Genomic DNA, 15000 nt, shown 5'->3' on the forward strand with positions numbered 1-15000 from the left:
GATTACTTCGACTAAAAGACCCTTACAGGCAGTGCTTCAGCATAGCCGCAGTTAAATGAATGAAACAAGTAAAAAACAAATAAAAGAATATGTGACTGCAAGGGCGGATCCAAGCTGTTGTATGTGGGTGCTGAGGGGCACGTACCCTCCTCAAGAAAAGAAGTGTGCCCTGCTAAATAATACTATTATGCCCTTTTCTCCTGGAATTGTATTCCCTTCTGACCTTTTGCCATCCCGTCGAAAAATTCCTGAGACCGTCCCTCGACTACATAGGTCGAAATGTGAATTTTTTCAACGCATGGTACGTTGCCTAGAGGTTAGGATTTTCCATTCACAATCATTATGTTGTATTTTTAAATTCGAGATCCTACAGCGAGCTGTGTTTCAACGGGTCGCTACATTTCACGTGGATACAATTATCTCAGCTGAAAATGCATAGAAACTGAGGATTTGTGCACTCTGTCCATCTGTCTGTCTGTCTCCTTCTCTCTCTCACTTTTCTCTATTTTTCTTTGCCCTTCTCTCCTTCCACCCTCACTTCGTCTTCCTCCATTCTAAGTGCTTCCGCCCTCTATTCTTTTCCCTCCGCTCTAAGTCATTCCGTCTTCTCTTTTCCCTCACCTCTAAATCCTTCCCTCTCTCTTTTTCTCTCCAAGTGTCACATCCAGGACGCGTCATTGGGTCAAAGTGTGGGTCACAGGCGCCAACGTCAATTCGCAAAAGCATCGTACGTTTGATCAAGTGATAGTCGAACGCAGGTGACTGCTACCTCTAATACGACCGAGTTGTGGGTTTATGCCAATTTACATTCGATCATTCTGAAGACATTCAAAACATATATCAAGAGCAAATTCCTGGTATTACTTCATGACTACGCGCGGTTTAGTGGTTAAGGCATATGACTCACGATCATAAGGTCGCGATTTCGATTCCTGGCGGCGTGTTTATTTTCCGTTGCTCCAGTCCAGTCAGCTGGCAAAACTGAGCTGTACCTGTATCAGCTTTGTCACATTCTGTGTCGCTGAATCTCCCTGAGAACTAGTTAAAGATACACTTGTCTGTGGAGTCCTCAACCACTTAGACGTTAATTTCACGAGCAAGCTGTTCTGTTGATCGGATCAACTGAAACCCTTGTCCTCGTAACCCATGGAATGCCAGTTTTAATTTATTCTACAGGGTGTCCACAAAGTCTGGGTACATGGGGATTAATATATACTTTAAGAAATTATCATTTCTTATATTTAATTGTTTATGTTATAATTTTATTTACCCCATGTACCCAGACTTTTGGGGGCACCCTGTAGAATGGAATCACATCTTACGTTCTATACTTAAGATTAATGTTTTGTAGGTACGTGGTATTTCGTTATGCAAGCATAATATACATAATATACTAGGTATATTAAATGTTTTTTATAAGTCAGTACCACGTTCTACTGTGTTAGCAGTGCGCTTCGCATTATTTTGTTAGTTATTTCTACAGGTATTCTATAGAAATTATAGTCAGCACTGATCTTTAGCTACATCGTTTCGTATCTAGACGTCAGATGTAAGAGATAAACTTAACACATTGATATACTTAAGTAATTTCAGAGCCTGCAATTGTGGGAAAGTCATAAACATTTATTATCCTTGTTTTGCGTCCTTGTAATTTAAAGGTTCAGCAAAGAAAACTTGGACATAATAAGTACCAGATTGAAAAAAAAAAAAAAAGTACTAAAATACTTCAAGACTGACCGTCGACCAAAGTCGGAATATATTGCTGGTTAATTGGCAGTGGTCGTTTTCCTCATGGAACTTTTCGTCGAACGAATATCTTTGGGGTTTGTCGTTGTTTTTGTTTGTTTTGTTAACAGTTAAAAGAACATTGATCATATTGAGTTTTTAGAATATGCTTTGAGTGAACATTACAAACGTGTGAAAATGAAGTCTTCAACTAATATTTCATTTTTCTTACATTTCTGAATTCACTTTCTTGATTTTACTCGTTTCTTTCCAAGTCTCCTCACACCCAAGTGTCAACTATGAACTGAACTTACACACGTTGACAACGTCATCACCCTGCCACCTTCGATAATCTCTTATTTTTTCTTCCTACTGTATAGCAGAGGCTACTTAGTGTAAAGCAGTATAAAGCAAGAGGTTACTTAGTATAAAGCAGAACATAATTCATTGAACATTCTAGTAGCTCTTAAGAACCACTCCTTGAGACAACTGTTTAGAACACATTGATAACAGTAGACTCAAGCTGCTAAATCATAGAAAGATTCATTGTATTTCTATTATTATGATACAAAGAAATTATCAGATGACCGAACACAAAACATACATACAGACAATATTATTATAACTATACGAGAGACTAAGTAGGACATTCATTAGAACATTATATAAAACAATAAATCATGGTCTTCATATGGTGGCTCATGGCGCTTTCCTACTCTTTATCAGGGTGTGGATGGTGCAAGCCTATTTCCGAGAATCTGCATACTATCTGCTGGAGCACCTTCCTGTATCATACCTTCCACTCTGTCTACGATATCTTCTGATGGAGCTAAGTTCATAATTTCTTATAGTTTTGAAGTAATCGGCAGCCAACTTCCTTCGGCTTTTATTGTCATTAACATGTGTTTGTATGGAATAGATTCAGTCACTTTCCCCAATAAATTATTCTTTAAAAATTCTAAGCCTTTCTAATCGGATATATTCTGCTTCAGAAAAGCCAAATTAATGAGATTTCGTCAAGTACACTTAATGATTGGCGATAAAGTAGGGAAGATACTGAGTGGATCGAATTTAATGGCCCTAGTGACAATTGGAAATTGTCCCCAGCTTGCATAGCTCTACTGTAACAGAGGCATCTTTGCTTAAATATATAAACCGAGAATAGCATTGAAACCTTCGTAAAGTATTGCCACCAAATATCTGCTAGGTTGCTAAAAGTTATTATGTATTTTATGTATTATTGTCCTTCGTTCAGTTTTATATTTAAGAGATGAGGAATTATGTACATTATTTACATTTGACGGATATTTGCCCTCATCGTGTTTGTTGTTAACACAACATTTCGGCTGATATACCCTCCAACCTTCATCAGGTGTCTTAGGGAAATTTCGAACCTGGGTTCTCATTCCTAAGGTATTTTTCGATGTTGTTATTATTATTATTATTATTATTATTCAGGTCACTGCCTGGAATCGAACTCGGAATCTTGAGTTTAGCAGCCCGCGCTCTTAACCACTACGCCCACGGGCATATGGCATACTGGTTAAGAGCGCGGGCTACTAACTCCAAGATTCCGAGTTAGATTCAAGACAGTGACCTGAATAATAATTATAATAATAATAATAACAGCAACAACAACAACAACATCAAAATATACTTTAGGAACGAGAGTCCAGGTTCGAAATTTCCCCAAGACACCTGACGAAGGCTGGAGAGTATATCAGCCGAAAGGTTGTGTTAACCACAAACAGGATGTGGACAAATATCCGTCAAATATAAATAATGTAAGTTCTTGGTTTCTGTTATCAATTTCCATGAAGTCATCGTTAGTGTATGTCCTTATATAAACCTTAGATTTACTCTTTACCGATTTACAAATAAAATTTTGAGAAATACACAGAAGAAGAACTTCTTTAATGAAGCTTCACGAACAAAAATAATAGTTTTTAACGCAGTATATATCGTATGAGCTCAGACATTTCACCTAAAAACACGAAGTAGCGTAACCTAGATAATTCTGTTGAAACTTCTTAGATACAGTTTTACAGACAGTGTTGCATGATTCTAACGATTATAGAAAGTCTTGTCATGAAATTTAGCTAGCAGGTACGTACATCTATCTACATGTCGTCATTCTATGCTGGATAATTAATACTTCATGTCACAGGCATTTCCTACAGAAATATCACAGTTGACAAGTGCAAGAGCGCAAGAAGTTTAAATTCTGTCAGATTTCAAAATTTGTTTTCAAAACTCTCTGACGGAGGCTACAGCATTTTAATCTACTTAAAGAGATAAATCGGAGTTCGAGAGATCTATCAGAGATACTTCCAAATCGCGAACATGATTTAAAAGTAATATTTCTATCTCCCAGTCGTTTGGCTTATATAAAATTAACAGATATACTGTATATAAAGAGTGGCAAATAATTACAGCCTTAGTGCTACAAACTTTATCATTCTATGAGTTTGTGAAAATATCATGCATATCTATCAACACACAGTGTGGTCAATAATTTGAAGCTTGTGCTCTTATGAGATTGGTCGGTTCATGATAGCATTGACTGAGGTGACATGAAGTGATGTCAAGCAATCACGCTGCCTCGGTGTTTCCGTATCCCGGTGAATTACGTGTGCTGTGGGTGAACATCAACTGGATTGGTGCTTGTAACTTAAGGGCCCTGTTCTACCACATAATATATATCATTCAGGGTCCGACCTCGGAAATACTTTTAAGATATACGTGAATGTGACTTGTCCATCCAAATACGAGTTAAATTAACGAGGAAATAAAATTACGATCGAACAAAACAAAATCCAACGTAAAACAACGTGAATGATATTTCAATAAAAGTTTGACCTTGTTAGATTCTTTTCTTCACGACCTTAATTCTCATCACCTTGAATAAGAATTAAGAATGCTTTTGCATTCTTCGGACTTTCAGGCTTTTATGCTCAGAGCTGCCATAAAAATTAAATATATTTTCTCTCACCATAAAATGTCTTCCCTGAACATACAAATCAATACTACCTGACACGATCTTAAGCCCATTAACATACACACGCACGCGGGCATACACACATACATATATATTTTTATAAACATGAAATTTTATTATTCATGATAATTAAAATCGTATGCAAATTTACTGATATATTATGTACCCTAATTGATGACGAACACTTTAATTTTTGTTCATACACACACACACACACACATATATATATATATATATATATATATATATATACGTATGTATATATATCTATATGTATGTATGTTCATATACAGGCACTCACCAACTTGCCGGCATATATATATATATATATATATATATATATATATATATATATATATATATATATATATATATTTACACACAAATTGGAGTCGTGGAGTTTATGACTTTTATTTTACTTTCACAACAGAATTTGAAAATTACATTGATCATTAATAGCTTGTAATCTTTTATTAGCGTTAGATTATGGTTTAGTGTAATGAAGCTTGTCTCCTGCTTCATATATATATGTTGGTAACCTGTCCATCTATCCTATAGTTAATATGTATTGGATGCATGGAACACGCTTTGTGTATTGGTTTGTGTATTTTTAACCGATGCTGCTGATGTATTTGTGTCGTACTTGTATTCATATTGTTCTAGTGTCTGCAAGTGTTAGCTTCTATGAATGACTGTACTGCCTGGTGTTTCTTTTGTTTTGTAATGTACTATATCTACTACATCATTTGTGAAAAAGAATTTAAATGCTGTTCAGACGAAGGATTTCATCATTGACATTATGTATATTAGGAAATCTGGTACACAGTCAAAGTTGCCAAATTCCTGTAAGACCGTGTGTAGATCATTAATGAAGAATGTTTTACAAATTCGATCGCAAATATGAACGTTGTTAACTTCATGACTACAACTGTAATATTGGTTAGGCATGAATGACATACTTCGACCAACACACCATGCACATACAGCATGAAACATTTGTAATACAATATTTGATACAGCAGAGAACAAGGTTAGATAGCAAAGATTTAATAACAAACATAAATATTCTGCAAAGAATTATCAGCACACGTATACGATTTATTAATAAGGAACGGAATACGCATAACACAGTAAAAATGTAAAGTAAAACACCAAAACAAAATGAAAAATAATAATAAAGAATATATTATGTAGGCTAGGACAAACAAGAATGAGCGATCAACTCTTTAAGCTACGATAGCAAAATAAGAGAATATGAAACAATCTCATTATCTAAATGTAATTTCAGAAGGATGCTTTAATCGATGTCTGTATATATGCGAGTCTCTCTCTACTTCTCTTACACAAACACACACACACACACACCCATATTCATATATGAATATCAGCACAGAATTATCCACGCTGCTGTGTGTGTGAGAGTGAGAGAGTGAGAGAGAGAGAGAGAGAGAGAGAGAGAGAGAGAGAGAGAGAGAGAGAGAGAGAGAGAGAGAGAGAAAGAGAGAGCCAGAGAGAGAGAGAGAGAGAGAGAGAGAGAGAGAGAGAGAGAGAGAGAGTGTGTGTGTGTGTGAGCGTGTATGTTTGTGTGCGTATGAATTTAATGCATGTATATATCTATGAGTGATTTTCATGCTGTCATATGAATAAAAATGGAATTTTATCGAAGCACTTAGAAACAAAGTACCACTCACCTTTGACAAACCTTGTTCTTTTAACTTCAAAACATTCAAGGAAAAATCTGATCTCTCTCCTTTATGATCGAACATTACTCTGCCCGATAATCCGTCGAAAACTACCTATAAATAGAAAAAACAACAATACCTTGAAAAACGCGTCTAATTTGACGTTCAATGTCAAATAAACAGTGCCATTAGAATCGTTATTCAGTAAAGAGAATACACACACACACACAACATACAAATACAATATATATATATATATATATATATATATATATATCAAAGTAAAGTTGTAAGGTACCGCACGAGTGAAAATATATATGAAAGAAGATTTGAAAATGCATAGGTCTTTTAAAGATGTTTATTGACTTGACAGATTTCACTTTTTTAGAATAAGATTATCAAAAGTAAAACGTGTTAAAAAATGATAACCATTTTTTAACACAACAAAGCTGATACAAAGCATTGCATTTTATTTTTGATCATCTTTTCTAAAATAAGTGAAACCGCTCAAGTCAATAAACATCTCTAAAAGACCTACGCATTTTCAAACCTCCTTTCATATATATATATATATATATATATTGTTGTACTTGGGGATGGTCATATTGCCAGTTTAGCCAATAAAAAACACACGCACTGTATATTTGGTGTTAATTTGCTTCAGCTTTATATTACATTAATCATTAATCTTAATCTTATTTCGGCCAGAGTTCTTTCGTCACACTTCTGTGACCTCATCAGTGGTCCTTTGTTTCCTTCCTTCTTATGTGTGTCTCACCTTGCTAAATATCAGCCATTTTGTATTTTGTATTCCTATTGTATGTGTCTACGCATGCGTGTCTTTCAATGTGTCTGTGTCTTTTGTAAGTGCGTGTGTGTATGGGGAGTGTCTGTACCACCTATATACTCTGTTAATACGTGTTCGTTTGTATTTGTTTTTATTTATTTATTTGTTCATGTGTGTGTGTGTTTTGCAAAACAAATATGTATATGTATATATATATATATATCAAAACAGAAGATTGGAATTTCTTTTGGTATTATTTATTTACCGTTACAGGTGTTTCATCACCTAACAAGCGTTGCACAATTGTTTCAATTGTACAATGTATTAGAAAACAGGAAAGATATCTCCCATTCGAAATTCTTCAGACAGAGAATCAAATAATTGTAGTTTTTGCTTCTCTGTTTGATTCTCTGTCTGAAGGAATTTTAATAGGAGATATCTTACATGATTTCAACTATATGTACAATTTTGTAATTCCTATTACTAAATGAAAAGCGTGTAATAGTGAATAACTAATGCCAAAACATTTTACATTCTATTATTTTCTTATTACTACTCTGCAGAATATATTTTCCAGTATTTTCACAGTATATACACTTTATGAAATATTTCCTTCAAAATCCTTTTTAACTCCAGATAGTGGTTTGAATAATTTTCTAGAGAACTTTTCAAGAAATTGTTGTGCCTGTAGCATAATTACTATTTCATCCGTCTTCTTCTCAAATGAATATGTACCAACAAATTTCCGTTCACCTCATTGAATACGTCTCAATTTCTTTTTGTTACTCGTTCGCTATTCTCTTAAAGAGAGTCAGATATAATCATAACACTTTAGGGTTTCTTTCAAAAACTGACAATTGTTTTGTTACTTTTTTTTTCACTTGAAGTTGCACTGAAATACTGCTTTACTCCAATTATCTTAATTAATAAATGAAACCTAATTGCTAGGAAAAGAAAATGATCATTCACAGATTTCATTTGCCGTTTTCAGTTGTTGCAGAATTTTATTCTCTGTTAAATCCTTCAAAATAAGACCGCTTTAAATTTCAGCATTTATGGCTTCTCGTTCCTAAATTCGGTCTTGTCTGTCTTTAACTTTATAAAAGATAAATGAACGATTTGCTTAAGTGAAATATTTTAGGCTTCTTTCAGCAAGTGAAGACGTTTTGCCCAACTTTCGTTATGCTTGGCGACAATCATCATTAGTTGTCTTCGATTTTACTGTGATTTTGATATATGAGTATTACTATTATTTTTTTTTAATTAGTAAATACTAATCATCGGATCACCAAATAATAATTCAAGAAAAATACATCCAGAGTATAGTATGTATTGTTAACCATGTCCGACACACTGAAGGAGTGAAACGAAGCAGTTTAAGAGTAACCATTGCTTCATTCTTAGTGTGGTTTGGAGCAGACAACTATTACCGTCTCTTCGATCTACTGGGTATCAATGACAATACTACTATGTAGTGGCTGAAATGCGACAGATAGTAAACCATTACCCTAACCCTAACCCTAACCATATCTTCTCTTAAGGTATACTGGATAATGGTAATTTTGTCATTGGTGCAATATTGCTGAGAACCAATCAACATTGTAGTATCTAGAAAATTCTAACAGTTCTGTCGGTAGTAACTTAATGTTGAACCAGAAGAACTTCGAACTCATTGAGTATATAAACTGTTGAGGCATAGGATCGCTGTCTTATAGAAAATTAAATTTGCCGTTATTATTCTCTTATTCTTTTACTCCTTTCAGTTATGGGACTAATGTCATACTAAGGTACCAATTTGGTCGAAAAAAAAATCGACGGTAGTGTTACTGTTTTCTTAGTTGAAAGGACGTAGACAAACAGCGTTTGTTTTGTAGTGTGGAGAAAACACAAACACTCACACACACACACAGACAAATAAACAAAGAAACAAACAAACAAAAAAACAAACAAACACACACATACGTAAGCGCAGGTGTAGATGTGTGATAAAAAGCACGTGGTTCAGTCCCACTGTGTAGGTACTTGCGCAAATCTCTTCTACTACTTCTTCCGGAGCAAGGAAAGCTTTGTGAATGACATTTCGGTCACTAGTGTGTTTGTATATTGTTTTTATTGTCCTCTTAGTTGAAAAATAAACAGGTAAATTGACATAATGCAATGTCTGCAAATTGATGAGTACCACATATTCCCCTCCATTTTCTTATTGCTATGTAAATTAAGGGTAAAATGTCCTTTTACCCGCACACATTTATTGCACTTGGTAAAAACACTAGCGTAATAATAATTGGGTATCCTTCCGGCAGTATATTGGATAAATATTATCCCTTAGTGGGTTGGATTCACAACCCCTAACTTTCTTGGACTATATGTATATATATATGTATATGTATGCATGTATGTACATGTGTGTATGCGTGCCTCTGTGTGTGTGTGTGTGTGTGTGTGTGTGTGTGTGTGTGTGTGTGTGTGTGTATAGTTCCATATGAGTACAAAATATAAAGAAAGAAAAATGTTGGAAACATACATATATGTATTTATGTACTTATATATGTATGTAAGCATGTGTGTGTGTGTGTGTGTGTGTGTTCACATATATGATGGTGTAAGAGACTGTGTATGTATGTATATTTGTAAATGTGTAGCAATAGATGAGTTCAAATACGGAGCAAACTAGAAAGAAAAGTATGCAGTCACATGAAATACATATAAACTATCTCACCGTTTTCATATAATTAAGTACGCTGTTTCCATGATTCCAAGTGTTCTGTTTGGTGCAAGATAGAGCCATTGTATTGATATCACGAGCTGCAGCTACTTGATGCAACGCTTTGGCAAACAAGTAAACTGCATCGTACATAAGGGCAGTTTCAGTCTGAAAAATATAATAAACATTATAAGTGAGAATGATATTGATAGAAATAGAAATGTGCTGTTGTTGATGTGAATCGACCCCTGTTTAGTCAATTAAAAGTTACTTGTTTTTATTTCATTGGATTCTTTTAGCCAACAAGCATAAACGAAAGCAGCGAATTGGGAGTATTTTTAGAAGAATTTTTCTACCTTCTTTTTGCTCTGATATGTATGGCATCAGCATTTGGCTACTTGATATACATCCGGAGAGAGTCAGAAGTGGTCGTCGAGGAACTTCTACGACTGCATTAGCCTCACTTTCTGTCTTTCTAATCCCAATGATTTTAAACCCATGGATTACTAGGGATCAGGTTGACAGAGGGTGCAGTTGAGTAAGACACAAACCGTTCTGACAACAACACTAAGGCCGATCTGGTGGTCAAGACCAAGATGGTGTCCGAAGAGGAATGTATGCGCTAAGCACCTGAGTCATCTTGTGGCCGTGGCGGTAGCCTAGGACGGTTCTTCTGAGTAACCCATAATCTAGTTGATATTGTTTTAGTTTTAAAATACTTTTAATTTCGGGTGGGATATCGTATTTTTCTTTCCCTTTGATACAAACTGAGAAAATTAACCCGAAGATCTTATCATGTGCGCGCGCCGCACACACACATACACACACGCAATGATAGAGAGACAGTCATACACAAAGAGATAAATAGATGAATAAATAAACAGATAGATAGATAGATAGATAGATAGATAGATAAGGCGGCGAGCTATAAGAAACGTTAGCACGCTGGGCGAAATGCTTCGTGGTGTTTCGTCTGCCGTTACGTTCTGAGTTCAAATTCCGCCGAGGTTGACTTTGCCTATCATCCTTTTGGGGTCGATAAATTAAGTACCAGTTACACACTGGGGTTGATGTAATCGACTTAATCCCTTTGTTCGCTCTATGTTTAGCACCTTGTGGGCAATAAAAAAATAAGATAGATAGATAGATAGATAGATAGATAGATAGATAGATCAGGTTCAACGGGTTTAATAAATCCAATTTGGATCCTCAGTTATCGCTCCTGCAAATACTAACAGTACTATTAGAAAAGGGTAATTTTCCTTAAAGGAAATCATTCGTAGTGACTGAATTTCCAAGAATGAAGTATTTGATATTTCATTTTTAATGTAACACACACACACACACAGACACACACACGCACATTAACATATAAACACACATACAAGTCTTATTCACATACATATACGCACGCGTGTGTACGTGTATGCGTTCGAGGATTACTACATGTAGGTGTGAACGACGCAAATAGGGAAGGAAGGGGAAAAAAATCCTTAGAAACGAAGAAAAATGTCAGTACAAGATTTTTTTTTTTTTTCATAACATTTGAAAGATTTAAATCATTTTGTTGTGTTAACAAAAAAATTGTATTACGTGATAACATGAAATAAACTAACAGACAGCAGATGGGTATTGATTTCTGTGTTTGCAATAGTCTTTGTCTGCAAGACGAGGTTGTTATCTCGTGTGTAAATCGTAAGAGTGTTGCGTGCAACTATCATACATTAGCAATGTTGTTTTTCACAGCAGTAATCCGTAAATACTAATAATGATCTCTTAATTAGTCACGAAGTGTGTTATATCTAGTAACATCTAGTAAAATCTCATATTTCCCAAGTCGAATTACAAAGTTTGTGTAATCATATCAAATAAGGCTTGGCGCCGGAACGAATCACGTACCATTTCTTTATTTCGTAAATGTCTCACAATATTCATTCAGCTTCCTTGCTTCTTCCTGTTGTACGGTCTCTTACAACCGCTCTCTCTCTCTCTCTCTCTCTCTCTCTCTTTCCCATCTATCTATCTATCTGTTTTCTTATTCCAAATCCTCTCTCTTACTCTGTGTTACGTACATGTGTATGTGTGCGTGTCATTGTGTATCGGTGTGTTTGAGTGTATATATATGTGTGCGTGTGTGTGTATGTGTGTGAATGTGAATGTGCATGTGTGCGCGCGTGTGTGCCTAATACAAATTCCCGTAATTCATTCTCAAGCTTTCTCTCTCACAAACGTCCAAACATACGTATATTAACGTATCTTTTAGTATTTACTCTCATTACTTTTCCCCATTCTTTGGTTTGCCTCACCACCTCTCCGTCTCTGTTTCCCTGTTCCTGTCTCTGTCTGTCTTTCTGTCTGTCTCTGTCTGTCTTTCTGTCTGTCTCTCAGTCTTTTCATTCATGTGAATTAACCTTTCCTCATATTGTCCCAGATAAGAACTATCGTATATTATACATATTTCTGTAATTTCTGCTTTAAACACACACATCATATCTAATGAGACTGAAACACGCTAGAGTCATTTCATTAAATCATGCATATAATCTGTTTAACGGTTCCACACCCAGATTACACCCACCTAGTATGCATTTCCCTTGTACATTCACTTCTGTCTTAACGGCAATAAGTAACAGAAATCATTCTTATTAGCAAAGCGTCAGCGTGGAGAGGAAATATCTGCAACGAGTCATTTAGATCGTGTCTCATAGAGTGTTTTGTTAGATTTGCTTGAATTTGTACCGGCCTTTATTTTCTGAGTTCAAATCCTGCCGAAATCAATTCTGCCTTTCATCATTTTGGCGCCGATACAGTACCAGTGAGGTGTTGGGTCGACGTTATTAAATTCCCGATCATGTGATTAAATTACTAATAGTTACTAATACTATTATTAATGGTATTAAGGAGGCAATCTGGCAGAACCGTTAGCGCGCTGGATGAAATGCTTAGCAGTATTTCGCCCATCGCTACATACTGAGTTCAAATTCCGTCGAGGTCGACTTTGCCCTTCATCCGTTCGGGGTCGATATAATTGAAACAATAGCGTCGATGTAAACGACTACTGCCTTCCCCTAAAATTGCTGTCCTTGTGTCAAAATTTGAAACCATTATTATTATTATTACTATAATAATAATAATAATGATAATAATAATAATTATTATTATTATTAATATTATTACTATTATTATTAAGGCGGTGAGCAGGCAGAATAGTTAGGACGTTGGACAAAATGCTCAGCGGCATTTCGTCTATCTTTACATTCTGAGTTCAAATACTGCTGAGGTCGACTATGCTTTTCATCCATTCAGGGTCGATAAATTAAGTACAAGTTACGCACTGGGATCGACGTGATCGACTTAAACCCTTCCCCAAATCTGAGGCCTTGGGATTCCACTAGAAGGAATTATTATCATTATTATTATTATTATTATTATTATTATTATCATCACTAAGGCGGCGAAATGGCTGGATCTTTAGCACGCCGGCAAATATTCTTAGCGGCATTCCGCCCGTCTTTATGTTCTGAGATCAAATTCCCCCGAAGTTGGCCTTGCTTTTCATCCTTTTGGGATCGATACGGCACGTAGCAGTTGCGTACTAGGGTCGATGTGAGCGCCTTAACCCCCTCTCATGAAATTGCTGACCTAGTGCCAAAGTCTGAAACCATTCTTCTTCTTATTATTATTATTATTAAGACGGTGAGCTGTCAGAATCGTTAGCACGCAGGGCGAAATGCTTGGCGCTATTTCGTCTGTCGCTACGTTCTGAGTTCAAATTCTGCCTTTCATTCTTTCGGGGTCAATTAAATAAGTGCCAGTTGCGCAGTGGGGTCGATTTAATTAACATAACCCCATACCCCAAATTTGAGGCTTTGTGCTTCCAGTAAAAAGGGTTGTTGTTATTATTATTAATATAATAATTATTATTGTTTTTGTTGTTGTTTGTTTGTTTTCACACACTCAGCCTTTAGCAGCGAAAATAATTACAAGTGGATTCTGACATGAAGTAGACGAGAGGCATCGTTTGAGAGAGCTATTTTCATTCACTTGACGTTATTTATTTATTTTTCTCTAGTTGAATTAAACCTTGTAAGACTACACTAGAAAACCATTTGTTCAATCAACAGCTCAGCCGTTCGTCAAGTATCAAAGCATACTGCCACACAGACTTCTGGTTAAATAAGTCGGAATATATCCCTGCACATGCGCACTCAAATCAGCTTCATTCAGAAATGTTCACAGATTTTGTGTTTACATTACATCAGAAATAATGTAGATATTTAATACAACACTATATAATAATAGACGGAACCATTGAAAGGTTAGTAACTTGATGGAGTTCATATTGTAATACTTGGTGATATGAAGCGTATTGTCAACATTATTTTTGAGTACTTTACCGATCCGCCAAGTTATATTCATTTCCCTTCAAATTAAATGTAGAGCTTTTTATCAAAAACAACAAATGCAGCTGCACTAAAACGGCTTCCTCATCACGATACGGATGTCCGTAATGTTCCTGTTTATTCATTTGACTTTAAAATTTCATAACGTGTATAATGACGATGACAGCAGCAGCAGCAGCAGCAACAGCAATGACAGCGTCATCAATAGGCTGCAACGATGACATCACCAACAACGACGACGGCTATGGTTGTTATAGAGATTTCTAATTTAGGCGTTGGGTCAGGAATTTCTCGACTTCAAGACAAGACACGTCGAATTCGAGCAGTTATGTACTCTGAGAGAAAGCTAGACAGTAAATGGCGGTCTCCTGTTGATACGCCTAGCTTGTCACCAACCTTTGTTGCTGGCTCGTTACGCGAGTCACCGTTCACTGTCTGAAATGTTATGTGGAGGAAACATTTTTCATAAAACAATTTCTTCGGGATGAGAGAGACGTTTATAAGCTGATATTCCAATTTGTGTGTGTGTGTGTGTGTGTGTGTGTGTGTGTGAGCGTGCATTTTTGTGTATGCATTCCTCAGTGGTTAGATCGTCGGTCTCATAATCATAAAGTAGTGAGTTCGATTCCCGGACCAGGCTGCGTACTATGTTCTTGAACAAGACACTTTATTTTTGTAGAAATGAGTTGCAATGTCACTGG

The 15000-nt window shown here is 35.8% G+C and overlaps 1 protein-coding gene across 2 annotated transcripts in view; it reads right to left on the bottom strand.

Annotated features, from left to right (window-relative positions):
• Positions 1–15000, bottom strand: part of LOC106876162 (glutamate receptor ionotropic, kainate 2) — a 260251-nt gene that overhangs the window by 128200 nt on the left and 117051 nt on the right. For both annotated transcript variants that reach the window (XM_089338814.1, XM_089338815.1), the window contains exons 6-7: positions 9912–10064; positions 6415–6519 (exon numbers count right to left, since the gene is read on the bottom strand). In XM_089338814.1, the coding sequence (XP_089194940.1) occupies positions 6415–6519; positions 9912–10064 (258 nt within the window). The remainder of the gene's footprint in view (positions 1–6414; positions 6520–9911; positions 10065–15000) is intronic.

The sequence above is a fragment of the Octopus bimaculoides genome, chromosome 21, assembly GCF_046866305.1.
Source record: "Octopus bimaculoides isolate indiv1 chromosome 21, ASM4686630v1, whole genome shotgun sequence".
Classification (NCBI taxonomy): domain Eukaryota; kingdom Metazoa; phylum Mollusca; class Cephalopoda; order Octopoda; family Octopodidae; genus Octopus; species Octopus bimaculoides.